General features: G+C 41.1%; 1 protein-coding gene and 1 pseudogene across 1 annotated transcript in view; both read right to left on the bottom strand.

The window, feature by feature from the left end:
* The window catches only part of LAMP3 (lysosomal associated membrane protein 3), a 31,711-nt gene extending 11,803 nt beyond the window's left edge, over positions 1–19,908 (bottom strand). Inside the window, exons 1-4 of the mRNA XM_069472870.1 lie at positions 19,860–19,908; positions 11,826–12,523; positions 10,840–10,968; positions 279–336 (exon numbers count right to left, since the gene is read on the bottom strand). Coding sequence (XP_069328971.1) covers positions 279–336; positions 10,840–10,968; positions 11,826–12,523; positions 19,860–19,908 — 934 coding nt within the window. The remainder of the gene's footprint in view (positions 1–278; positions 337–10,839; positions 10,969–11,825; positions 12,524–19,859) is intronic.
* A 1,633-nt stretch (positions 19,909–21,541) lies between these two features.
* On the bottom strand, positions 21,542–22,601 carry LOC138385759 (small ribosomal subunit protein uS10-like; annotated as a pseudogene).
* Between the last annotated feature and the right edge of the window lie 5,291 nt (positions 22,602–27,892).

Below are 27,892 nucleotides of genomic sequence, written 5' to 3'. Positions count from 1 at the left end.
CTTCACTATCTAGAGCAAATCTATCAAAAAGTCACTAACTCTTTTTTGTTGCTGATAATGATCTCTAACATAATCTAGTCTAATCTCCTCTGTAAGTAAACGGGCAAATTAAGCACACAAAAGTGTAACAAATTCCCCCAGAGTTACTTTGCTGGCTACTCTCTCAGTCTGTTTCTTAAAAGCAGCATCAAGGATTAGCAGATTTAATGGGATGAAAAATGAGCCAAACAGAAACACAGCATCATCCCTGGTACAACAGCCATTCTTTAAGTACTAACCTGCAGTTGAGACGGTCAAATAGGCTCCCACTTCACTGATGTAGTATGACTTTTCATCCTGTAAAATAGCAGTGTGTTAACTTTTGGGTAATCTCCATTTTCATGTTTATGATCCCGGCTTACAAACTTTGTTTAGGCAGGACTCCAGCTATTAAATCCTTGATATGGGACATTTGGGGTATACTGGTACTGGGCCATAATTGTGTATGAAAATTTAAAAAAAAAAGTAAACATAACACATAATAAATAAATAATAAGTAAGAGTTTGCTCCTGGCCCCAAATTTCTCTATTGCATGCTTGTTGCTAGAGCCTGAAATTCAGATTCTACCAGTATAATTTGAGTCCATCTGTAGGCCAAATTTCTCCCTTTTACAATGCAAGTACATGTGGAAGGTGGAGGAGTTGGAGGGGACACATTAAGCTTTTATCAGTAATTAATATCTAAGGGTATGGGCCAGGCGTGTTGGCTCACACCTGTAATCCTAGCACTCTGGGAGGCAGAGGCGGGAGGATTGCTTGAGCTCAGGAGTTCGAGACCAGCCTGAGCAAGAGCGAGACCTCGTTTCTACTAAAAAAAAAAAAAAAAAATAGAAATTAGATGGACAACTAAAAAAATATATATATATATATAAATTAGCCGGGCATGGTGGCACATGCCTGTAGTCCCAGCTACTCGGGAGGCTGAGGCAGAAGGATTGCTTGAGCCCAGGAGTTTGAGGTTGCTGTGAGCTAGGCTGATGCCACAGCACTCTAGCCCAGGCAACAGAGTGAGACTCTGTCTCAAAAACAACAACAACAAAAAAAAAACCTGGGATTCTTATTCTGACACCACTCATCCTTAAGGGTGCCGTGGGCAGGCTTCATGGGGTTCATAAACCCTCCAGAAAAAATAAAGTACACAAAATTGTGTGTGCATGTTCCCAGGTGGGGTGTCAATTGCCTTAAACAGATTAATGGGTTTATGTCTCCAAAATGGTTAAATGGGGCCACCAGGAGCTCACTGGGTGCTCTTTAGAAGAGGACCCCCGGTGGCTGAATTTCAAACACAAAGCAGTGCCCCCACATCTTATCTAGGGATTGTTCTTTTAGAAAAACAAAACGAAACAACAACAACAACAACAAAATAACTACAAAACAGCCCTATAGCCTTCTGAAGGACCAACAGTATAAGATATTCAAGGGAATTGAATTGGGGTATGAATGGCTAAGTTGAAAAAGGAGTTTTTATTTTTTAACATAGCTGATTTACTATGTTCTCAGTTTTAACATTCACTATAAAACTATCTACAAGTAAGAGGTGCAAAAAATGGCAAAGTAACCAAAATCAGAATCTGAAACTGAGTGACTTTTAGAAGTTTCAAATCTAGCCAGTAAAGAAATTTAACAACACTAATCTTGGTCACATTGTAGTCCATTATTAGTGTATGAAGTGATGATTCCTCATGCAACAGAAGGGTTCCATAAACACAAGCTGCATCAGTAAGGTCACTGGCACTGACGTGTTGAACTCTAGGTCCTCCCACTCAACTTTCTTGTCTTTAGTTTTTCATAAAGATTGAAATTGATCTTCATTGGGAAAATAAAAATTTAGGACTGCTTGTTTCAAGGAAAAAAATTTCTTTTACTAGCCTGCTTCATTCATTAAATTATATACTTAGCCATTGTCATTCTTGAATTTACGGTCCCTGTTTTGGCTTAAATGAGTTCTCATTTAAAATGCGGTGGGGGGGCGGGGAGGGGGGCAGGGCAGAGCAAGATGGCCACCTAGAAACCTCCAGCGATTGTCCCTCTGTACAAACACCAAATTCAACAACTATCCCCTCAAGGAAGCACTTTCAGAAGGACTAAATATCAGGTGAGTGATCACAGTACCTGCTCTTAACATGATATCAAGGAAAGAGGCACTGCAGAGCGCAGAAAAGACAGTCTTGCGTTGCCTATGCTACCCCTCCCCCATCCCCTGGCAGTACCACACTGGGTGGTGAGAATCTGTGTGTCTAGGGGAGGGAGAGTGAAGTAATTGTGGGACTTTGCTTTGGAACTCAGGGCCACCCAGTGACAGGGGAACACAGCACAGGGCAGAATTCTGCTGGTGTCCAGGGATGAAGCATTTAGACCAGCCAGTCAGAGGGAAATCCCCCAACCCAGGGTACAAACCTGAGTTCCAGCTAGCCCTATCACTGGTTGACAAAAAGCAGCATGGGGCCTGGAATAAATCCATAAAGCAGTCAGGCTACAAAGGTTGTGGTCCTTGGGCAATTCTTGTGGCTGTGTTGGCTTGGAGTCAGTGGACTTGGGTGCACGTGATCCAGTGAGACACCAATGGCAGTGGCCAAACCAGTGCCTGTGTCACCCCTCCCCCAACTTCAGGCAGTGCAGCTCAGGGACTGTCTTCTTCCACTTGGGGAAAGGAAAGGGATAAGTTCACAGGACTTTGTTTTGCAACTTGGTCTTCCACTTGGGGAAAGAAAAGGGAAGAGTTCAGAGGACTTTGTTTTGCAACTTGAGTACCATCTCAGCCACAGTAAAATAAAGTACCAAGAAGATTCCTGAAGCCCCTCATTCTAGGCCTTAGTTTCTGGATAGCATTTCTGGACCCACTCTGAGCCAGAAGGAAACCCACTCCCCTGAAAGGAAGGATCCAGTCCTAGCAAGATTCACCACTTGCTGATTAAAGAACCCTTGGGCTTTGAATAAACATCAGAGGCAGCCAGGTAGCAGTAACCACTGGCTTTGGGTGAGACTGGACTGGCTTCAAGAGTGACCTGGCACAGTCCCAGCTGTAGGGGCCATGGGGAATACCCATGTCACTCCTTCCACAACTGTAGCAGCACAGCACAGAGAGTGAGGGAAGAAAGTGAAACACATTGGCTGATAATCCAGGGAATTCTCCTGTATCTTACCCAAGTCCACCAAGGCAGTATCAGTGGGAGTCTGCAGGAGTCACAGCATTACTGGGCTTGAGGTACCCTCAGTGCTGACATGGCTGGAGTGACTAGAGACTTAGCTCACAAAACTCAACTCCTTTCGAATATCTGGAAAACCTTCTCAAGAAGGAGAGGTTCAAACAAGCCCGGACTGCAAAGATTAGAATAAATACCTAACTCTTCAATGCTCAGACATCAACCAACATCCACAAGCATCAAGACCATCCAGGAAAACACATGACCTCACCAAAAGAACGAAATAAGGTAGCAGTGACCAATCCCAAGGTGATAGAGATAAATGACCTCTCAGAGAAAGAATTCAAAGTAGCTGTCCTGAGGAAGCTTAATGAACTTCAAGACAACACAGGGAAGGAATTCAGAAGCCTATCTGAGAAATTTAACAAAGAAATTGAAATAATAAAAAAAAAAATCAAGCAGAAATTTTGGGGATAAAAAATTCATTTGACACACTAAAATGTATTAGAGTCTCAACAGTAGAATTTAAGCAGAAGAAAGAATTAGTGAGCATGAAGACAGGCTATTTGAAAATACATAGTCAGAAGAGAAAAAAAGAATAGAAAAGAACAAAGCATATCTACAAGATATAGGAAACAGCCTCTAAAGAGCAAATCTAAGAGTTATTGGCCTTAAAGAGGAGGTAAAGAGAGAGATTGGGGTAGAAGTTTATACTAAGAAATAATAACAGACAACTTTCCAAACCTAGAGAAACATATCGATATTCAGATACAAGAAGGTCATAGAACACCAAGCAGATTTAAACCAAACAAGACTACCTTCAGGCATTTAATAATCAAGCTCCCAAAGGTCAAATATAAAGAAAAGGTCCTAAGGAAAGCAAGAAAAAATAAAAAAACCCACAACATATAAAGAAGCTCCAATATGTCTGACAGCAGACTTCTCAGTGGAAACCTTACAGGCCAGGAGAGAACGGCATGACATATTCAAAGTGCTGAATGAAAAAAACCTTAATCCTAGACTATTATATCCTGCAAAAATATCCTTTAAGCATGAAGGATAAATAAAGACTTTCCTAGACAAACAAAAGCTGAGGGATTTCATCAACACCAGACCTGTCCTATAAGAAATGCTCAAAAGAGTTCTTCAATCTGAAAGAAAAGGACAATAATGAACAATATGAAATTATCTGAAGGTATAAAACTCACTGGCAAGTAAGCACACAAACACAGAATACTCTATTGCTGTAATTGCAGTGTATAAACCACTTATATCTTGAGTAGGAAACTAAAAGGCAAATCTATCAAAATAATAACTACAACAACTTTTTGAGAGATAGTATAAAAAGATATGAATGGAAACAACAAAAAGTCAAAAGGTGGGAGTGTGCGTGGAGTTAAAGTGTAGAGTTTCTTTAGATTTCTCTTTGTGTGTTTGTTTTTTGTAAGCAGAATTAAGTTGTCATATATTTAGAATAATTGGTTACAAAATGTTTTTTGCAATCCTCATGGTAACTTCAATCAAAAAACCTACAACAGATACACAAAAAATAAAAAGCAGGGAACTAAAACACATTACTAGAGAAAATCACTTTTACTCTATGGAAGACAGGAAGGAAGGAAAGAAGGAAGAGAGGATTCCAAAACAACCAGAAATCAAATAACAATGTGGCAGTAGTAATTTCTTACCTATCAATAATAACATTGAATGTAAATGGACTAAACTCTCCACTTCACCTATAAAGACACACATAGACTGAAAACAAAGGATGGAAAAAGATAGTCCATGCAAACGGAAACCAAAAAAGAGCAGAATAGCTTTACTTCCATCAGGTGAAATAGATTTCAAACAAAAACTATAAAAAGAGACAAATAAGGTCATTATACAGTGATAAAGGGGTCAATTCAGCAAGAGGATATAACAATTCTAAATATACATGCAACCAACAATGGAGCACCCAAATACATAAAGCAAATATTATCAGAGCTTAAGAGAGAGATAGACTCCAATACAATAATTGTTAGAGACCTTAACACTCCACTTCAAGCACTGGACAGATCCTCCAGACAGAAAATGAACAAAGAAACATTGCACTTAGTCTGCACTATACACCAAGTGAATCTAATAGACATTTACACAACATTTCATCCAAAAGTTGCAGAGTACACATACTTCTCCTCAGCTCATGGATCATTCTCAAAGATAGACCATAAAAATAATCTTTAGGTCACAAAACAAGTCATAAAAAATTTTTAAAAAATAGAACTCACATCAAGCATTTTCTCTGACCACAGTGGAATAAAACTAGATATCAATAACAAGAGGAACACTGGAAACTATTCAAACATATGGATATTAAACAATATGCTCCTGAATGGTCAATGGTTCAATGAAGAGATTAAGAAGGCAATTTAAAAATTTCTATAAACAAATGAAAGTGAAAGTATAATCTATCAAAACCTATGGGATATAGGAAAAAAGAGGAAAGTTTATAGCAATAAGTGCCTGCATCAAAAAGGTAGAAAAACTTCAAATAAACAACTTAATGATGTATCTTGAAGAATTAGAAAAGCAAGAGCAAACCAAACCCAAAATTAGTAGAAGATAATAAATAATAAAGATCATAGCAGAAATAAATAAAATTGAAACCAGAAGAAAAATATAAAATATCAATAAATTATTAAGTTGGTTTTTTAAAAAGATAAACAAAATTGGCACACTTTTAGCTAGCTAACTACAAAAAGAAGAGAGAAGACCCAAATAAATAAAATCAGAGACAATACTACTGATACTACAGAAATTCAAAGGATCATTAGAATCTTCTATGAGCAACTATATGTCAATCAATTGGAAAACCTAGAAAAAATGGACAAATTTCTAGACACACACAACCTACAGAGATTGAACCAGGAAGAAATACAAAACCCAAATAAACCAAAAAGAAGTAACAATATAAAAGCAGTAATAAAAAGTCTCCCATCAAAGAAAAGCACAAGTCCTGATGGTTTCATTGTTGAATTCTACTAAGCATTCAAAGAAGAACTAATAATAACAATCCTACTTAAACTATTCCAAAAAATCAGAGAGGAGGGAATACTTTCAAACTCATTCTAAGAGACTTGTATCACCCTGATACCAAAAGCAAAGACACAACAAAGAAAGAAAACTATAGGCCCATATCTCTGATGATCATAGATGCAAAAATCCTCAAAAAAAAAAAAATACTAGCAAACTGAATTCAACAACACATTAAAAAGATTATTCATCATGATCCAGTGGGATTCAACCCAGGGATGCAAGGATGATTCAACATATGCAAATCAATCACTGTGATACATCATATCAGCAGAACAAAAGACAAAAACTTTATGTTCATTTTGATGAAAAAGCATTTGACAAAATTCAACATCCCTTCATGATAAAAACTCTCAAAAAACTGGGTATAGAAGGAACTTACCTCAACATGATAAAAGCCATATATGACAGACCCACAGCTAGTATCATACTGAATGGGGAAAAACTGAAAGCTTTTCCTCTAAGATTTATAACAAGACAAGGATGACCACTTTCACCACTGTTATTTAACACAGTACTGGAAATTCTAGCTAGAGCAATCAGACAAGAGAAAGAAACAAAGGGAATACAAACTGGAAAGGAAGAAGTCAAATTACCATTATTTGCAGACAATATGATCTTGTATCTAGAGAAACCTAAAGACTCCACACACGTGCAAAAAAGCTATTAGAACTGATAAACAAATTCTGTAAACTTGCAGCATACAAAATCACATACAAAAATCAGTAGCAATTCTATATGCCAGCAGCAAACAATATGAAAAAGAATCCAAGAAAGTAATCCCATTTACAATAGCTACAAATAATATAAAATACCTAGGAATAAACATATGCAAAGAAATGAAAAATCTCTGCAATGAAAACTATAAAATATTGATGAAAGAAATTGAAGAGGACACAATAAAAGGAAAGATATTTCATGCTCATGGATTGGAGGAGTCAATATTGTTAAAATGTTCATACTACCCAAAGCAATCTACAGATTCCATGCAATCCTCATCAAAATACCAGTAACATTCTTCATAGAAATAGAAAAAAATCCTAAAATTTATAGGAAACCTCAAAAGACCCAGAATAGCCAAAACCATCCTGAGGAAAAAGAACAAAACTGGAGGAATCACATTACCTGATTTCAAATTATACTACGGAGCTGTAGTAATCCACACAGCATGGTGCTGGCATAAAAGCAAAACACATAGACCAATGGAATAGAACAGAGAACCCAGAAATAAATCCACACATCTGTAATGAACTTATCCTCAACAGAGTTGCCCAGAACATACAGTGGGGAAAGGACAATCTCTTCTATTAATAAAATGGTGCTGGGAAAACTGGATATTCATACACAGGAGTATGAATCTAGATTCACCCTTATATTTCATCATATACAAATATCAAATAAAAATGGATTAAAGACATAAATCTAAGTTCCAAAACTATAAATTACCAAAAGAAAACATTGGGAAATGCTTCAGGACATTTGTCTGGTCAAGGATTTCTTGAGTCATACCCCCAAAGCACAGACAACCAAAGCAAAACTGGACAAATGGGATTATATCAAGCTAAAAAGCTTCTGCACAGCAAAGGAAATAATCAACAAAGTGAAGAAACAACCCATAGAATGGGAGAAAATATTTGCAAACTACTCCTCTGACAAGGGATTAATAACTAGACTATACAAGGAGCTCCAAAACCTCAATAGAAAGAAATCAAATAATCTGATTAAGATATGGGCAAAAGATCTGAATAGACATTTCTCAAAAGAAGACATACAAATGGCCAATAGGTCAATGAAAAAATGCTCAACATTATTGGCAGAATGAAAACCAAATTACAATGAGATATCATCTTACCCTAGTTAAAATGGCTTTTATAAAAAAGACAGGCAACAACAAATGCTGGTGAGGATATGGAGAAAGGGGAACCTGTTGGTGGGAATGGAAAGGGGTACACTGTTGGTGGGAATGGAAACTGGTTCAACCACTATGGAGAACAGTATGCTGGTTCCTCAAAAAACTAAAAATATTATAAAATATGACCCAGCAATCCCACTCCTAGATATATATCCAAAAGAAAGAAAATCAGTATATCAAAAATGTTTATTGCAGGCACTATGCACAATATTCAAGATTTGGCATCAACCTAAGTGTCCATCTATGGATGAATGGATAAAGAAATTGTGGTACATATGCACAATGAAATATTGTGTAGCCACACACACACATACAAAAAGAAATTCTGTCATTTGCAACAACAGGGATGGAACTGGAGAACATTATGATAAGTGAACTAAACCAAGTACAGAAAGACAAATCTCACATGTTCTCACTCATATGTGGGTGCTAAATATTAAAAACAATTGATCTCGTGGAGACAGAGAGCAGAATGATGGTTACCAGACGCTGGGAAGGGTAGCGGAGAGGAGGGGATAAAGTGGGGCTGGTTAATGGGAGTAAAAATATAGTAAAATAGGTAGATAGAACAAATAATATTTGACAGCACAACGAAGTGACTACAGTCAACAATAAGTTAGGGTATACTTCAAAATAACTAAGAGTAGAATTGGAATGTTCCTAACATAAAGCAATGATAAATGCCTGAGGTGATGGGTACCTCAAGTACCCTGATTTGATTAATATACATTGTATTCTTGTATGAAAACATCGCATGTACCCTATAAATTTATACAACTATTATGTACCTATATAATTAAACATAAAGATTTTTTAAAAAAATAAGATAAGGAAATTCCTCAGGAGGACTAAGGCTGGTGGGAATGTTTACTGTCTATGAGCCTCTCTGCTTTCCTCCTGTCCTGGAACTGAGGGCAGCTGCTTCAGGAATTTGTGCTGGGAAATGGGTTGAATGAGGTGAATTTGGCCAGTGGACTCAGGAAAAGCAGCTATTGCAACAGCTGGGGCCATGGATTGAGAGTGGCTCACCCTGCCCCTTCTCAAAGGAGGGTGGAGGGAGGTGGGAGGGCTTGCTGGTGCTTCGAGCTCTCTCTGAACACTCATTTCCTGCCCATAGCTCTGCAGGGAGAAGTAATTTGGTAGCACAAAGGATTTTCATAAAGGCAGAGATTCAACACTTAGGTGGAGCTTGGCCAAACAGAGTCCAGCATGAAGGCACGGGAAACGCAGAGTTGGAGCATCAGAAGACAGGAAAGTAATAAAAAGAGAGGTTGAAATCATCAAAAAAACTCCTGTTTGTAGTTCTGCCTAAGGCCTGGCAGCAGCTGACCTTGTGTGCTAAGGACAAATGCTGGAGGTTCCGGTGCCTTCCCTTAGGCAATTAATCATAGCACCAGTGGTCCTGGTGGAATTGAGCCTGAACCAAAGCATAATCGCTCATGTCATTTTGCCGAAGTGACTTTTTTCAGAAATTCCTGGCACCTCTATAGTTCTTCTTCAATTGTCCAGGGATAGAGCACTTATTTAGCCCTGAATGTTTTTCCTGTTTGGTGTGCGGGATTATGTCTTTCCCATTTCGTAAGGAAAGGAAACCACTGATTTCTTAAGTGCATCTCGGTCTTACGGAGAAAAGTACGCACCAGAATACAGCCTTTGAGAGCAAGTTAACAATAACAACCATCATAACCATCACTGTTTATTGAACATTGCTATGTGTGTGAGACATTTTACACACACTATTTCTAAACCTCCCAAGGGTCCTATTAAGTAAATATAATTATTTCCATTTTATAGATCAAGAAACAGGTTCCAACTAGCCCAAGACCATGCAGCTAGAACCAGCTGCAAGGGGCCTCTTAGTGCCTCCTTCCCAGCTTTTATTTGGCCTATTTGAAAGATATTTTATAACAAGCATGGGCAAGTCTCTCCCTGGAGAGTGTGATGACCAGCCTGGACAGGTCCCCAAGACATTTGCCAAGTTCAGTCACTGCAATTAGAGCTGCAGGGTATTGAACAGCCACCACTTTCCATGTATGGGGTATGCTCTTTACAGAGGTGATCTCTAAGTCCTTTCTCTCATTTTTCAAATGATAAAATAAAGCTCAGACAGGTTAAGTTGTTGGCCCGATGTCACCAGGAGAACCAGTGACAGAGTCAAATTTGCAGCTGAGAGCCTCTGACCTCAATCTCTGACTGCTCTGCCCGCTCTACTTTGTTGTCTACCCATGTCCAACTTGTGGTCTGGAAAACCCAGGACCTGGTTAGTCCCTGAATTTTGCCTGCTGTGGTTGGAAAGAACCCATTCTGACATTTGATTTTGGTTTTAGAACAATCCTGTTTCTCTGGCACCCACTGGGAATTTCTATGGGTCTGTTTATCTGTACCACTTCCTCCTTTGGGTGTTTGCAAAGGGCAGGAGTGGCTGTGTTCCCCAGAGGCCAAGTCTCTCCTAAGAGGCGCTGAAGCCCTCCTTGGGCTGCACAGAACAGGCTGAAGGGGGAAGAAGGCAAACATAGGATGTCGACACTTCCTCCTTTCCATCTCCACCGTCTTATTCTTATCAGGGACAATCTCAAAACTGAAGTGAGGGGATTGTACCACTGGGCCCCAGGGTGAGGAAAAGAGAAAGCCACGCTAGAGCCAGTTAGTGTGAAGGAGCTCAGGCCTCACCTTGGTGAATGTGAGATTCACAAATCCACCCCGAAAATTCAAGAGAAGGTTGGATTTTTGGGAGCCACAGTTCCCAGAGGCTTGGGTTGCATTGGGCTCGATGTTGAAGTATCTCTGAGGTGAAAAAACCTGAAACAAACAAGACAGATCAGCTCAATGGATGTAGAAGAAAACTGTAGCTAGGGAACTAGAAGCACAGACTAGTAAGTGAGCCCCAAACACCAGGCTAAGTGGGTGTTCACTTGAGAGCTACAAAGTCCCTGGGGTGATACTGCTCATTTCCACAGTTACGTTCAAAAGCTTTCTTAAAGGAGTTCTCCCATAGATGAGAGTTCCTTGGTAAATAATTCATGGCAGGTACATTCCTGCGTGGAATTTAAGTTAAACATGTTGAAAGGTACTACAGAGAAGGGAGTTTGTTCTGTAACAAACTTCTGTTTCAAATGAAAACCTGAATGTGGAAGTTTTATTTGAAATCATAAAAACTGAGCAAAAAAAGAAAGTATTATTTTATGGGAACTCCTTTTGTAAATCAAATAATCATAACCTCTCTCCCTCGGGCTTCTTAATCTGGATTTTCTGTATTAGTGTCAACATTGGCTGGAACCAGAGAGACTGTTGGACTTCAATTTCTCATTTCACAGGAAAGGATCTGAAGCTTGTCAATCATCTGGAGTGGTAGGGGCAGGCGGGGATCAACACGGAACATTCCCCAGCATTCTGCCCATGTTGGCTGAAAGTGAGGGGTATGAATATTTAAATTTTTGTTGCATGCTTTCCTCTCTCCAAACAGTTGCTATGTAAGTTCTATTTTTACATGTATTCCAAAACATAGTCACCTTTTAATGGAGCACCTTGGAGAAAGATGAGCTCACAGCTTTTTATTTTATCTAAAGACACAGGATGCAGGGGAGTTTGTTCCTAGCAAGGCAAACTCCACCCAAACTTTCTGAAGAGAGTGTTACAGTCCTATGGCCCCAACTTACCGACTCCTTGTCTTGAACAATTAGTTCTATCCCCATCTCTGCTTTTATACAGAGCCTGCTTCCATTTAGAACTTGGTAAGTTCCAGTCTTGGCTGATGAAGGCTGAGGGGCAAGGGTGGGCCCAGGAGCTGTGGAGGCAGGTGAGGCTGTTTGGGTGGCGTTGTGTGCAGCTGTAGTTGTTCCTGGGGCATGGCTGGATTGACTAAGCTTCTGACTGGTTGTGCTTTTATGTGGTGCTGTTGAAAAAGTTATTGGGAGGGTGGTCGGGTTACTGGGGTGGGTGGTTTGCCCAGTTGTGCAGCAGACAGTTGATGGGCCGGTTCCCGTTGCATGGGCTGGGGGGGTGATGGTGGGGGGCTGTGAATGAGAGGCTGAGCTGTTGCCGATGGTAGCCTCAGTAACTGGAGTAGCTGTGTGTGAGTTGTTGGCTGTGGCCTGGGATGTGATCAAGGTGTGCATAACTGGGCTGGTAGGTGGGGTGTTTTTTGTAGTTACTGGGGTAGTTGGAGTTTTTACTGTGGGAGCTATTTCAGAGGTCATGTGACCATCCATTGATCTTGCTGCTAAAGTTTCCTGAGGCACTTGGTTAGTTTGTTGCAAGGGAGAAGGTTTTGCTGTTGCTGCTGTAGTGGGTTGAAGATAGACTCTGGTTCCTGGAAATGGTTTTGCTCTTGCTTGACTGCCGTCCTGCAAAATTACTGCAAATTAGGAAACAAAATTGTTAAAACACTAACTGATTGCTTATGAGGTCCCTCTCCCATTCCCATTTTAATGTTTGTTCATTAAAAAAAAACTATTTTTAGATTTGGGGGACATTTACAAGGATACAATAATGAAGCAAAGATCACCAAAGATTCTACCACTAGGCCACAATTGCAATGTTTTGGTTGCACCCACGATTTTTACATGGTTATGACCACACCACAGAGATTCTTCTGCACTCAGCCCCTCTGTCTATATGGGGTGTGGTGATAATACACACCAAAGTGATCATACTCAGCTAGATATCTAGGTGTCATTGTCTTTTCATTCTCCACCTTCAAATGTAAATCCAGACAGTTATAAAATAATGTTCCTGGTTAAACAGAGCTGGGGAAGCATGAATAATGGTAATAAAGATTTACACAATTTTATAGTTTTTTCATAGAATCATATAATCCCAGGTTTGAAAAAAGTCTTAAAGGTCATGTAGTCCAAACTCTAATCCAATGCATGAATTGTACTTATAGATCTTTGCCATGTGTTTACCCAGCCTATGCTTAATTGCCCTCAAGAATGAGAGACTCATTTCCTCACTATGTAGTCCTTTCCATTTTTTATCTTGCCACTCATTATTTTTCTAAATTTAGACCAATTCCTGTCATTTCCTTACTTAATCTTTTGAGTGACCCAGTCTTTCTCAACCAAGAAAAAAAATTAAGCAGTAATTGTTGTATTATTTCAGGGGGGCTGTCCTTCATGTTTTGGCTTTAACGTCAGCTCTTCAGAGTCTTCCGTGTCCTCCTTATGTCAAATAGGACCCCAGCCTCATGATCCTCCATTGCAATGTTATATTCACTGCTTTCCCTGCGTTAATTACAACTTGAAATTATATAATGGGATGGTATTCAAATGTGTAACCTAGTCAGTGTGTACCAGCAGAATATCAGCCCTGATTAAATGTTTACTTATTGGTTTATTTGTTGATCATGCATCTCTCCTAGATTAAAAGCACCCTGAAGGTGGGAACTGTGTGTACTGTTTCCACTACCAGTGCCTATAAATAGACGGTGTTCAGTAAATCCCGGTTGAATGAATAAATAACTGAAGGGGTAAATGGGATAATAGCATTGTAGACCTTCTAGGAGGATCGTAAAGCTCAGATGAGTTGGTTTAAGTGAAAGCCTTCAAGGACCACTAAGCACACATACAGTGTCTACTGCTGTCACAGGCTTCCTCCGGGGCAGGCCCTTAGGGACAGAAGGCCCCTGGCTCTCTTTCAACCAGAACAGTTCTATCCTTGCCTGCTGCCAGGCACATCACAACCCAGAAAAGTAGACAAAACACAGATGATGTTCTCTGGGAGTCTGTGACCAGGCAGACGGGGAGATGGCTGTGTCCCTTCAATTCTGTGTTTTCATTGTATTTCCCCACAGACACTCACTGGAGCTGGAGCTGTCCCAGGCTGCACTGAGACTTTCGAAAACACTCGAAAAGCAAAAGGAGATCGTTCTATGTTGGTACTTGCAAAGTCCTAAAGTTTATATCCAAACAAAATAATCCACAAATACCTTTTCTAACTCCCCTCTTCCACTTGATGCATTTCTAAGTGATTACTTTTTTCATATTAATAATAATACAACTTGCAAGTTACTGGACACTTACTACATGTCAGGCCCCAGGTCAAGGGTCATCTTTCACCAACTCCCTTCAAAAACCCTTTGGTGGGTACTATCCTTATCCATCTTTTAAATGAGGAAACTCAGGCTTAGAAAGTTGAATCCACTTGATCATAATTACACAACTAGTCAATATTGGAGCTGAGACTTGAGCCCCTGTGCATGTGAATCAAAGCCTGCCCTTGGATTTGGAGGAGGCTGGAGGTGGAGTGTGGCACTGGGAAAAATGGTGGGAGAAGAGACAAACGCAGAGGATGGAGGGATAGGAGCGGCCCTCCATGACCCCCAAGTCACCAAATCCTCATAATGGTGGTCCTTGGTGAGGCTTTTGAAGGTTTGTGTGCCAAAATGGTGATTATTTTCCAGAAAAAAGTTCTAGCTTTAAGCTCAGTAGTAAGATCTGTGAGTTATTTCTGTACAACTGGTTTGCAAAATGAGAAAGACAAAAACATCAGTTCAAATTGCCTTGGATACCTTTTAAAAAGACATTATTATATGACATTAAGTTATTTGAGGTCATTATTTAAGATTCTTTTGTACCTAAAATATTTATTTGCATAGGTTAAATGCATGACACTTGAGAGCTGTAGATTTTATGGGCTGTAGGTTTACTTCATAAACCTTTGTAAAATCCTTACACATAGGACCTTTAAGTCCACATCATAGGGCTTGGAGAAAGGTTTTTCACTTCAAGATTGTTATGGAGGTTGACTGTTGGTGAAGATTTAGTTTAACAATTCATTTGGGCTAAATCTGAGCTGCTGGTTCTCTGGTCAAGAACCAGTAAGAACCCCATTAGGTTCATATTAATACTATTATTACGGAGAAAGAGAATTCACTTTCAGATGTGGTTTCCAGTAATATTTTGTGGTGAAAAGCAAAGCTTTCTGCAGAGAACTCCAGGAGATTGAAAAACCACTTGCCTGTTGTTCTCTTGGGGAGGTGATTATATCCTTGCTAAAATCCTACTGTGTATGGCTGGTGTTTATAAGCTATAGAGAATCTTCTCAACTGTGTAGAATTTCTTAAACTGAGTAGCATACCCTTTAACAAAGGGAGCCTTCTTCAAGATGCATTTAGAACTCCTCTCTCAGTAGTGATGAATTAACTCAAATAAAGAGAAAAGAACATTTGTGAAAGGGGAGACTTGCAAAAATAAAAGGAAAATACCTAATCCCGCAATTTCCTAGTGACAGTTAAAAATCAATCCTATGAACTCTCCTGCTAACAAGCACCCCTCCGGAGTTCTGTTTTGCACAACTTCTGAAAAGAGCTGAACGGATGGAAAAGAGATGTAAATCTTTCTCTTTAAAATTGTTTTTTAGGATCTGCCTTTACAGAGTTCCTGAGTAAACAGCAGGAGAACAAGCTACAGCCTCAACCATATCTCAAGGGCAGAGTCACATCTCCTGCGATGATCCTGATAATCCCGTCTCCAAGAAATGGCCGGGAAACCAACTCTTGGACTTTGACATTCTGCTGTGGCTTTTGTTATCACCTGACAGCCATCACTATTTTTTTCTCTTCGTCCCCCTTAAAATCAGTGAGCCACTTGGCCTCAGGGCTGGCAATCCCTTCTCTTTCTTTGAGAAAACAATTTCCTTTAAAAAAACAATCTTTAAATGTTTAGTTTGTAGAGATGAGGTCTCACTGTGTTGCACAGGCTGGTCTCAAACTCCTGGTCTCAAGTGATCCTCCTGCCTCAACCTCCCCACAAAGTGCTGGGATTACAGGCATAAGCCCCCATACTTGGCCTGGGTATTTTTTTTTAAAGGTCTTTTATATTGAAAAACAATAATTGCATATATTTATGGGAGCCATCGGGTCTTGATATGGGGTAGGTGTGTCTTTGGGTGGTGGAGAGAAGGCTGGGCTGGCAGGTGGTTGGACTGAAAGTGCCAAGTTCACAGGTGTTACAGAGTAAACCAGTCTGAGAAACATAGTTCTCACATTCCTCTTCTCCTTCCCCTCCCCTGTCCTTTCTCTCCCGCTCTCCCTGTAGGAGTGTGCGCAGGTGGTTAAATGGAAAACTGACAGGGGTAGGTATCCTGGCTACACATTGTCATATGTCCCCAGATAGTCTGTATGTTTGTGAAGTACTCAATAAATCTGGGAAATAATACTCTGTTTTATAAAATCTATGTATGTAACTACACATATATGACTGATTTCTGTCAGAATTGGGTCATAATTTTTTGTTTTTGAGACAGGATCTTGCTCTGTAGCCCAAGGTGGCACGCAGTGGCACAATCACAGCTCACTACAGCCTGGAACTCCTGGGCTCAAGTGATCCTCCTGCCTTGGCCTCCCAGAGTGCTGGGATTACAGGCTTGAGCCACTGCACCTGACCAGGTCACAGTTTTTAAACAGAACCTTTGGCCCCGTAGAGGTTTAGTAAAGGTCACTGGTCTGTCTGAGAACCACAAAAAGGGTAGTGAGCAAAAGCAAGGGCAGAAGGGCATAGCTCAACCCTCTCTCTATTCAAAGAACATCGCACTGGGGTTCACATACTGATTCCCACCTCACCCCCCTACCCCAGCATCTCCTTTCCAGAATTCAGGAGACTCAGCAAACAAGCACCCCAGGGCCTCCATCCATTGCTCAGACTCCTCTAAATGGAAATCTGTAGGAAGAGGCATGAGAAGGTTTTGGTTCCCCTACAACAGTCAGGAGGAACTGGGAAAATGAGTCATTGCCCAGTGCCTGGAAAGTCACTGACCAGCAAGGGATCTTCTCTAGGTATTTCCCTGAGAGTGGGTCCCTTCCTGGATGGCCTTTGCTTGGTTTCCCTGCCACATGGAATTCAACAGGTGTGTAGAGGACTCCTCTGGGGCAGGCTCCATGTCAGGCATGGGAGTTAGGCTCTCAAAGAGCTGTGAGGCAGACACATAAGTAGACCACACTCCTCAGTGTGACAGGTGTTATTATCGAGTCCCTAGGTGCTATGGGGAGTGTGGGATGGGGTGGGGAATCTGGCACAAGGAGAAAGTCTTCAGGCAGATAAGAGAGTAGATGGATTTCAGACAGAAGGAAGAGTTTGTGCAAGGACACGGGGGCTTCAGATCCTCATATGTTTGGAGAACAACAAGCGGTCAGCATGATGGGAACATAAGGAGGGTGTGGGGGAGGCAGACATGGGAAGGCCAGCAGGGAGCAGGCCTGGCAGACCTTGGAGACTAATACACTTCATTTGCAGAGCTCTGAGGAGCACAGGTAGCAGCAATGGAGCCCACTGGCCACATCCAGGCTCAGGGAACCAGAGTTTAGCCCCCAGCATCTTGCCAGTACCTCCAGGTACAGCAGAGAGTCAACTTGTATGCAATGACTGGAGCCCCAGCAGTCATCTGGAACCATGAGGGGACCTTGAGGGGGGAAGTCACATATAGGATGTTGGGTCCTCAGCGATGTGCCTGCACACTAAAACTGGTCTGAATTCCTCTGGACTTGTTTTCACATGAGAGAGTAACAAACATCTATCTCATTGAATCCACTGTTATTTTGCACTTGTCTTGTGTGCAGCTGAGCCTAAACTTAACTGACACAGACTTAAATCCTCTCATTTTCTGGGGGAGGAATTTGAGACCAAGAAAGCAAAGTGACTGGATAAAGACTACTCAGCTTGTTTACCTAGAGGCTGTGTCTTTCCTAGCAAAATGTGTGATGGTTTTTGCTCATTCCCAATTCAATAGGTATTTCTCGAGCCTCTGCACGCGGGGCCGTGTAGTGCAGCAGTGCAGAACATGAACCCAAAAGCCTGACTTCTTGGATGCCAATCTCAGGGTTGCCACTCACTAACTGGGAGACCATGAGCAATTCCTTGCCCTGCCTCTGCCTCAGCACACTCATCTGTAGAATGGGGATAAAGGTAGCACCTACTTTTCAGGGTTTTGAGACTAAATGAGTTAATATAGGCAAGCAGAGGTATCTATAGAGCACTTAGCTGCTAAGGGCACAAACTCTGGTTCAGAGTTCAACTCTGTCACTTACTAGCTACAGGGCGATGGGCAAGTTATTTCACCTCCTTGTGCCTCCTCCATTTCCTCACAAGTAAAACAGAGACAGTATCAGTTCTTACACGGCTGCTGTGTGGATTAAGGCACTCAGAACGTTCCTGGCACACAGAAAGTGCCAGCAGGTAGTGGCCGTCATTATTACTACCATGTGTTGATGAGCCCCCTGTGCCGAGAGAAGAAGGGGCTCACAGTCGGGAGGTTGTGAAGGGAAATGGGAAGAGGGACCAGAGAGGAAAACACGAGCAAGGGATTGACATAACCGAGCAAAGCACTGTAGCGACTGCTTCCCAGACGCCATCTCATTCGTCTTCCCAACACCCCTGGGGAGGATATTATTTCCTCCATTTTTCAGTAAGGAAACTGAGCACCCGAAAATTGGGTGATGTGGACAGGGCCTCCCGGCTGGTAAGGGTCAGGACAAGGGTCTGAATCCAGTCGTGTGTGACCCTTCAAAGGCCACGCGACACTGATCTGTCCCGGGGGGTAGTTCACCTCTGGGGAAAACCTCTCACGCTTCATTCACTGCATTCACCTCTAAGAATGTGCAGCTCAGATGGGAGACGGTGATGTGGGCATTTGCTCTCCATTTGCCCTTGCATGTGTCAACTCTCTTCGTGCTCTGAACCCATCCGTCTCCATCAGCCATTCGATTGGTGCTCATAGGCACCACTATGGGTTACTGCCAGGCTAGGATTCTTTCGCTTTTTTATTTGCTTGCCCTGAGAAATACAATGATGACTTCCTCTTCTATCCCCTAAAGAACTTGGAACTATAATTCTGAAAGCATGGCACAAGGGAAAACAGTCTGGATTATGGCAGCTTGGCACGACCCTTCACGCAGCTTTAATAACATTCGTAACATTCATGTTACAACCAAGGGCCAGCGCGTCCCCCATCTGAGCATGTTAGCAGGGCAGTGCGCACAGAGATAGTTCTCTCGTAAGTTCAATTCAGTTGTTCTAGAAGGAATTTTGAACTAACCAGCAAACTTGATAACAGGAACAGAACAACAGCATCCAGAAGGACTCAATGTCTTAGAGAGAAGATGTCCTGGTGAAAGCAACGGGGTGGGACATAAAATAATCACCCTGAAGGCATCTTGAATAGGACATGCAATGGGATTTTTTTTTTTTTAAATCTTTGACACCTGGCTTACACCTTTCTAAAATGGCACAATCTGTCAGACCACATCTGATGCATCCTCACAGTTCACTGTTTATATAGTAGAACACAGCACACCCACCTTAGAAAACCAGGAAAAGTGAGACATAACTGCTTTTCCTGGATGACAAAGCAGGGATCCCATTTCCAAGCCCTGTCTCAGTTCTCCATCTCTCAAATCTAAGTGATTTCTACAAACTGCCTGAAAAGGTTCCCAGAACCCATTTGGAAACCAGGGACAGTGTCATTGTCTTCTGGGGCTGACACTTACTCTGCCTAACCCACAGAAAACAAGCCCAAACTGTGAAAGCCCTTGGAAAAAGGGAAGGTGTGTCCCACCCGTGAAAGGTAACAGGGAGGAGACGCTGTCCAGCCAAGTGCCCACAGTGGCAGAAGCTGTATCTACAGATCGTCCTGTCTCGCCTTGGTCAGGGGCACCAGAATGCGTTTAGGTTTAAGAGGATGTTCTGTGTCTCACTCACCGGCCAGGGACATGAAGAGCGCCACCACCGCGGAGACCTGCCCGGTCATGGCCAGTCCGAGGTCGCCCGGTCGCCAAGGAACATGCAGCTCTCTGCTCCTCAGTCACTGTGGCAGAGAAAGGGAAGTCACTTGGGTTATGACAAGTAGCTGAAAAGCCCGCCCAAGTGGTCCCTGAGTGGGGAGGGAAACCACAAGTGGCCTTGGTGTTTGTGAGGGGCGGGCATGCGGTGGGACGGGCCAGGGGGAGGGCACCTACGATCATTTTCCACAAGAGGCGGGCGGGGTCCGTGGCAGCGCCAGCTTCCTCCTCTCCTAACTTACTTCGGTACATTTCTATAAACCTAGAGACCCTTCTCAGCCAGGATCAGACCGGTCCCTCAGTCACGAGGTGAGCAGGAGTCTTCAGAGCCGGGAGCACGCCGTCTCTGCTTATTCTTAAAGGGTCTGAGTCCCCTGGCTCCATGCCCCCATGACCACAGCCGCCTCACCTGGGGACCTCAGAGTGTGGGAAGCAGGATGTGCATGAGCTCGGCAGTCGGGAGATGTGGGTTTGAACCTGGCCCTGCCAAGTTGGCAGCTGTGTGACCTCCAGTATCCGCTCTGAGCCTCGGTTTCTTCTGCTGTTAATTGGTGACAGTAATACCTACTCCCAGGTGGTTTTTACAGACCAAAAGTTCCTGGAAAACAGAAAATACTAGATATCTTTGACAGGCAAGCTTTATTTTTTTATGTTTTATCTCCTTCCTTGGTTAATTAGACAAAACAGTGATGGTCTATCTCTCAGGGCTGTGAGTCAGAGTGAGGAGTACACATTTAGGCAGTATATTAGGATACCCTCCTGATTAATGGGTTTAGGGCTTCCAGCCTAGTCTCAAATTGTTTTCTGAAAACTGACTTTGGCTATATCTATTTTATCCTACTATGTTGCTCCAAACACTAATCTAATCAAGTGAATTTAGCAAAGCTTGTAGTGTGTTTCAAAATGAAATTTTTGTGGTAAAAGGTGAGGGTTAATTTGGGCCAAAGAACTTAAATTTCAGTGACCACCTGCTTTCTGGTCTTTGAGTCAGTTTATTCACAGACAATACTTAATTGGATATAATGTGCCTGGCACTCTTTTATTCCATTTAATCCCCACGGCCACTGTATGTGGGCTGTTGTTATTGCTGTCCCATTTCACAGATGGGGAAACCGAGCACAGAGAGGTCAAGTGACTGGCCCAGAGTCACTTAGGTAATAAATGAAGAAGTTGGGCCATGAATCCTGTCTGAATTGAGAGCCTAAGACTTTAAGCACTATGCTGTAGGATGCTGAAGAAGCATTCTAGACTAGAATATAATATATATTTTTAAGTTGTTTACTGCCTAGTTGAGGAGCAATATTTGTTAATGTACAATAATAGCCAGAGAGTGACTGATCAATTGTTTGCTCTTAGAGCCACACTAGATGAAGAATGGAATAGTCAGAGATGACTTCATGGTGTTTGGACATTGGAAAGGCTTTGAAGGCCACAGAGTATCTGAACAGTTGGAGAATGGCAATACTACTACTACTGGTACTTGTAGTTCCCATATAAGGAAACCCTACTATGCACCTGACAAAGTGTAATGCATATGGTAACTCTACAAGGTAGATTTTTATTTTATTTTTAAACAACTAATAATTTATTAAAATAGTTGACTTAAGCATCTGCAATGGTGACTTCAACCTTGACCCCTGGGTCAATACTGATGGAAGTAATCTGTTTAACAATCTCAGAAGAACTGTGCAAGTCAGTGAATTGCTTGTGGATTCTCACTGGAACCCATTCCATGTATAGAAACCACCACGAGGTATTTTTCTTGTAGTGATTCTCAGTCTTGGTAGGCATCTGAACTGGTCTTTTCACTTTGAGATTCTTTTCCTTTGCACTTCTGATCGAATCAGCACACTCCTTCTCTGGGGATTTTATGCTGTGGCTGATTAGGGTAATTCTAATTTGGTGAATCACCTCCTCTTGTTCCATGGGTGTCCTTCTGGTTTCCTGACCTACTTGTTTCTCAGCAAGAGCAAATAGCCACAAGTCAGGAACAGGAGTGGGCGGACTGCAGCTCCACAGCACCTACGACCTTGACTTCCTCAAAAAGCTAAGGCAGATTTATTTATTTATTTATTTATTTTTATTATTATTATTATTATTATTTTTTTTTTTTTTGAGACAGAGTCTCACTGAGTTGCTCAGACTGGAGGGCAGTGGCATCATCATAGCTCACTGCAACTTCAAACACCTGGGCTCAAGTGATCCTCCCATCTGAGCATCCCCAGTAGCTGGGACTACAGTTATGTGCCACCATTCCTGGCAAATGAGGTAGATTTTTTTTTAAAAAAATCCCCACTTTGCTGATGTGGAAATCAAACCACCCAAAATCACACAACAGGCTAAAATTTGTATTATGGTCTGTATGGCCCTGAAACCTTTGTCCTTTTCATTGGCCCACAAGGAGCAAACTCTCAAGAGCAGTGACAGGCTTGACCGGAGGTTACTGGGAAGCAGTCGGAATATGGTTGAAAGGTCAAGGTAGTGCCAAGTTGGAGAGGCTGAAAAAGCCAGACAGAGGAGTCCAGTCTCGACTTATGAGCACACGAGGGTTCTGAAGGCCTTGAAGGAAGAAGTTGCATACGGAAGCAGGTGTTAGCCTGACAGTTGGGAAGGGCCCGGTGGCTTTGGGAGGAGAAGGCTCATCCACTGATTTAGCCAGCATTTACTGGGGGCTGTCTGGAACCAGTCTCCTGAGCAGGAGCTTAGAGGATCAGAGTCTTGAGCCTGTTTCTGTGGACTCCTGCCTTTGACTAAAGGATAGATGCCACAGCTGGGTGTTTCAGAAGCAGCTGGAGTCAGGTTACTGAACTTACACACCGCCCATTAGCCAGCAAAACATTTGCTAGGTTCTTGGGGCCTAATGAAGTCACCTCTCAAATCCTGAAGGCTCTGTTCCTTTTTATAAAAGATTAATATCAACATTTTAGTATTTTTAAGAATCCTTAGCTGATCTACATGTTTCTAAGAAGCTCAGTGATAGGAATCACAGTATGTAGTGGCTGACAGCCTCTTTTGTGAGGAGCTCAATTAATTGATCTCAGTAACAACCCAACATGGATCTTTTATTTTTAGAAGTTATTTCATAGACAGCACATTAAAGTGTAGCCTGTGAATTATTTTGAGATGATTTTTGCAGGGATAGTGACATAGATAGGGGGAGTTCCATGCCAGTACCTGATAGTAGCAAAGGTAGTTTACTGAGAAAGATACAGGCCCAGTATTTACGTTCTCTGCTTTTCTTCCCCATTTTTATAGTTTTGAATTGTTAAAAGGTAAACTGAGGCACGATCAAATTTTAAAGAATCTATTTGACCAAACAAGGAGCTTCAAACTGGAAGCAGTTCAGGGACTCTGCCGAGGGACTACAAGGGAAAGGTTTTTATAGGGAGAAATAAAGCAAAGGAAATATTTGATTGGTTACAGTTATACAGTTGCCTTATTGGGTCTATTCTGCTAAAAAGTTCTTAGTTATATAACCCTAAGTTAGTTGGAAGCTTCTGATTGATTAGTCTTAAGTTTTGTTTTTCTCTAATATAGGTATTTACCAGGAATATCCCAAGTTAGGTTCCATTTATGTTTGTAAACCAAGCAAGGTTAAGGTCACTTATAAGGCCTAACTGGCTTTGTCTGCTCTGGGATTCTTCAGACCTGAAGAATCCATTTTAATTTAACACAAAGAAAATCATAAAATAATTGTTGTAAAACACGACAGATGGATATACAAGAAAAACACTGCAGAAGGGAATAAAGTCAAAAGTAAAATTTCTGCTCCATCCCTTTCACTTCCTGCCCCCCTCCCCCCTCCGTCCCCAGCCTTTTGTCCCACTCAGCAGTTAACCATTGGTAATTTTTTTATGTATCCTTCCAGACATATTCTATCTATTCATAGACATATGTAGGATTTATATTTCTTTCGGTTAAACACAACTGTTTTGTAATATATTTTTATGTAATATATTTTCTTTATCAATGAATTCTTCTGTATTAGCATACGTATATCTCTAGTGTCTAATATTTTATTTTTAAATTTACTTACCATAAAATTCCCTCTTTGTGGTGTGTAGTTCTGTGAGTTTAGACACATACAGAGTCTGCATCTCCAAAACACAATCAAGAAACAAAATAGTTTCATCACTCCCAAAATTCCACATGCCTACATCCCCAGGAAACAACACCTTGCCTGAGTTTCCAGCCTGCTCATGCTCTTCTCTTCTTAACTGCCTACTCAGTGTATTTTGGATTTGTTTAAACAGCCCCAACAATCATGTAACCAATTCCTTGTAATGAATATTCCCTGTAATAAATATATACATCTATATTCTACTGGTTCTGCTCATCTGGTTAAACCTTGACTGATAGAATATTCTATTTTATAGATATTCCAAAATTTATTTATCAATTCACTTGATGGTGGACATTTGGGTTGTTTCAGTTTTTGGCTATTATATATAAAACTATGGTGAACATTCATGTACAAAACTTTGTATGGACATAGGCTTTTATTTGCGTTGGGTAAATACATAGGAGTGGCTGGATCATATGTTTGATGTATGCTTAATCTTTGAAGAGGCTGCCAAACTATTTTCCAAAGTGGTTGTACAATTTTACTTCCAACTAGCAGCGTATAAAAATTCCAGTTGTTCCACATCTTCACCAATACTTTATATTATCGGTTTTTTAAATTCTAGATATTCTTATCAGTGTATACTGGTCTCTCATTGTGATTTTAATTTAAATTTTCCTATCAGTCAATGATGTTGAGCACTTTTACATATGAATTTTGCCATCTGTACATGTTCTTTACTGAAGTATCCAGTGAAATATTTTGCCCATTAAAAATTTGAGATATAATTCACAGATCAGAAAATTCACCCATGTTAATGGGCCTATTCAGTGTTTTCTTTTTAAACTGTATCCACAAAGTTGTGAAAGAGCATATCACAACTATCTCATTCCAGAACATTTTCATCACCCCAAAAAGAAATCCTGTACCCACTAGCAGTTACTTCCCATCACCCCCACCTCCTCCAGCCCTTGGCAATCACTAATGTACTTTCTTTCTCTATGGATTTGCCTATTCTGGATATTTCATAAAAATGGAATAATACAATATGTGGCCTGTTATTTCTGGCTTCTCTCAATTAGTATAATGTTTCAGGGTTCATCCATGTTGTAACACGGATCAGTATTTCATTCTTTTAATGGCGAATAATATTTCATTGTATGGATACACTGTATTTTGTTTATCCATTTGTCTTAGCTCACTCTGGCTGCCATAGCAAAATACTACAGACTGGTTGACTTACACAACAGAATTTTTCTCACAGTTCTGGAGGCTGGAAGTCTGAGATCAGGGTGCTGACATGGTTGAGCTCTAATAAGGGCTCTCCTCCTTGCCTGCAGATATCTGTCTTCTTGCTGTGTCCTCACACAGTGGAGAGAGAAAGAGGGCAGCTCTGCTGAGTCTCTTTTTATAAGGGCACTACTCCCATTATGAGGGCCCCACTCTCATGAACTCATCTAATCCTAATTATCTCTCTCCCAAAGGCTCCATCTCCAAATGCCATCACATTGTGAGTTAGGGCTTCAACATATGAATTTTGAGGGGACACAATTCAGTCCATAACACCATTCATTGGGTAATAGATGTCTTAGTCTGTTTTCTGCTGCTATAACAGAATACCACAGACTGGGTCATTTGTAAAGAAAAAATGTTTATTTGACCCATGGTTCTGGAGGCTAGGAAGTCCAAGATGGTGCATCTGGTGAGGGTCCTACCATGGTGAAAAGCATCACATAGTGAAGAAGAATGCAATAGAAAGAGAGAAAAATGGGGTTGAACTTCTCCTTTTTTATCAGAAAACCACTCCTGAGATAACTAACTCACTCCCACCATAATAGCACTAATTCCTTTATGAGTGCAGAGCCATCACGGCCTAATCACCTCTTTAAAAGTGCTGAAAGAAAAAGATTGCCAACTAAGAATTCTGTATCCACAAAACTGCTTTCCAAAACTGAAGAAGAAATTGAGACATTTCCAGATAAACAAAAACTAAGAATTTATTACCAGCAAATCTGCCCTACAAGAAACACTAAAGAGAATCCTTCAGACAGAAATGAAAGGCCATTAGATAGTATAGGGAAATTAAACTTTAAAACTCCTAAACAACTTATAGGTCAAAGAAGAAATCATAATTGAAATTAGAAAATAATTTGAGATGAATGAAAATGAAAACACAATATATCAAAACTTATAGGATGCAGCTGAACCAGTGCTTAGAGGAAAATTTCTAGGTGTAAATGCCTATATTAAAAAAAAAATCTCAAGTGAATAACTTAAACTCCCACTGTAGAAAACAAGACAAAGAAGAGCAAACTAAACCCAAAGGAAGTAGAAGAAAAAAATAATAAATATTAGTATGGAATTAAATAAAATTGAGAATATAAGAAAAAGTAATAGAGAAAAAAATCAATAAACCCAAAAGTTGGCTTTCCCCCACTCCTTCCTATGATCCAAAAGTTGGTTCTTTCAAAAGACGAATAAGACAGATAAACCTTTAGCTAGATTAACATGGAGGGGGGAAGAGATAAAAGTTCAAATTATCTGGATGCAGTGATGTGTGCCTGTAGTCACAGTTACTCAGGAGGCTAAGGTAGGAGGATCTCTTGAGCCCCAAAGTCTGAGTCCAGCCTGGGCAACATAGTGAGACTCAGTCTCTAAAAAAATAAAAAATAAATAAATTAAAGAAAAAAAACCCCTCAAATTACTAAACCTTATAACAATTGAGGAGATTCTTTTGTTGTAATATCTGGTCTTAGTCCAAGATTCTTGACACAAGAGCTTCTAAGATGCTTGGAATTTCCTAAGTGATGGAGGTGAGAGGAGTGCTTTTGTTATTCGTAACAAGCCCCTTTTAACCATACCTGAATTTATAGTAATGAGGTGACTCTTTGTTGTTGGGGGAGGAGGAGCACCCTAGATAGCTTCAGGATGGGGGCTGTTTGCCTGAGGAACCAACCAAGAGTTTAAAGGGTTGTAAATCTCAACCTAACCCCCTGACCTCTAGGAAGGGAGAAGTGCTGGAGGGTGAGTTCAATAACCAATGGCCAATAATTTTTATCAATCATGCCTAGATAATGAAACCTAAAAAGTTCCTGAGACCTGGATGGAGGAAAGCACTTCTCCCTCATCTTCCTTGTATTTATTGTCCTGACTAATGCAGTGACATTTGAGCAAAGCCCTGGAGAAGGCGAGGGAGTGAGCCAGGGGGTTATCTTGGGGGAAGAACATTCCAGGCAGAGGACCAAATGAGGCAGGATCTGTCAAGCACCAGGGCCATCCCTTAAAGTTAGTGCCTTATGGCACTAAACTGAATCCTGTGGCCCAGCAGCCCCTGTCAACTCATCCTCCTGCTGTGTATGGCTCCTTCATGCCCCTGTGCCTGAGCACATGCTATCCCCCAGCCAGGGTGCCCTTCTCCACCGGGAGAAAACACTTGTTCCATAAGGCCCATCTCTGATGTCACCCCTTCCCTGACGACATGAGGAAGAGTCACTGACAATGTTCTGTGCCCCTAGAGTATTTGTCATGTTGTGTTGTGATTATGTTTTCATATCTATTTCCCCGACTGGAGTAAGAGTTTCTCACTCATCCCTGGTCTTGCCTGGTGCCAGAACCTTCTTTAGGATAGAAGAGTGCTCAGGAAATAGGTCTTGAATGAGGAAGTAAGTATATACATAAATGTTCTTATGGTCAAATTGGAATAATGTAGGCTGAAAAATAATGCAGGTAGAAGAATCTAAGATTACAGATTATAGATTTGAAAAGAACTTTATTTTATTGTGCAAATAGTCTACAAATTTGAAACACACTCTATCAAGAAAGAAACTTTGTTGTTAGGAAAGGGAATGGGAGAAGGTGGCCCCACAAATAGCTTAAAGTTCTGAAAAATT

Source organism: Eulemur rufifrons, chromosome 7 (assembly GCF_041146395.1).
Source record: "Eulemur rufifrons isolate Redbay chromosome 7, OSU_ERuf_1, whole genome shotgun sequence".
NCBI classification, from domain to species: Eukaryota; Metazoa; Chordata; class Mammalia; order Primates; family Lemuridae; genus Eulemur; species Eulemur rufifrons.
The sequence above is the reverse complement of the archived record's forward strand: the minus strand, read 5'-3'. Positions and strand labels throughout refer to the sequence as shown.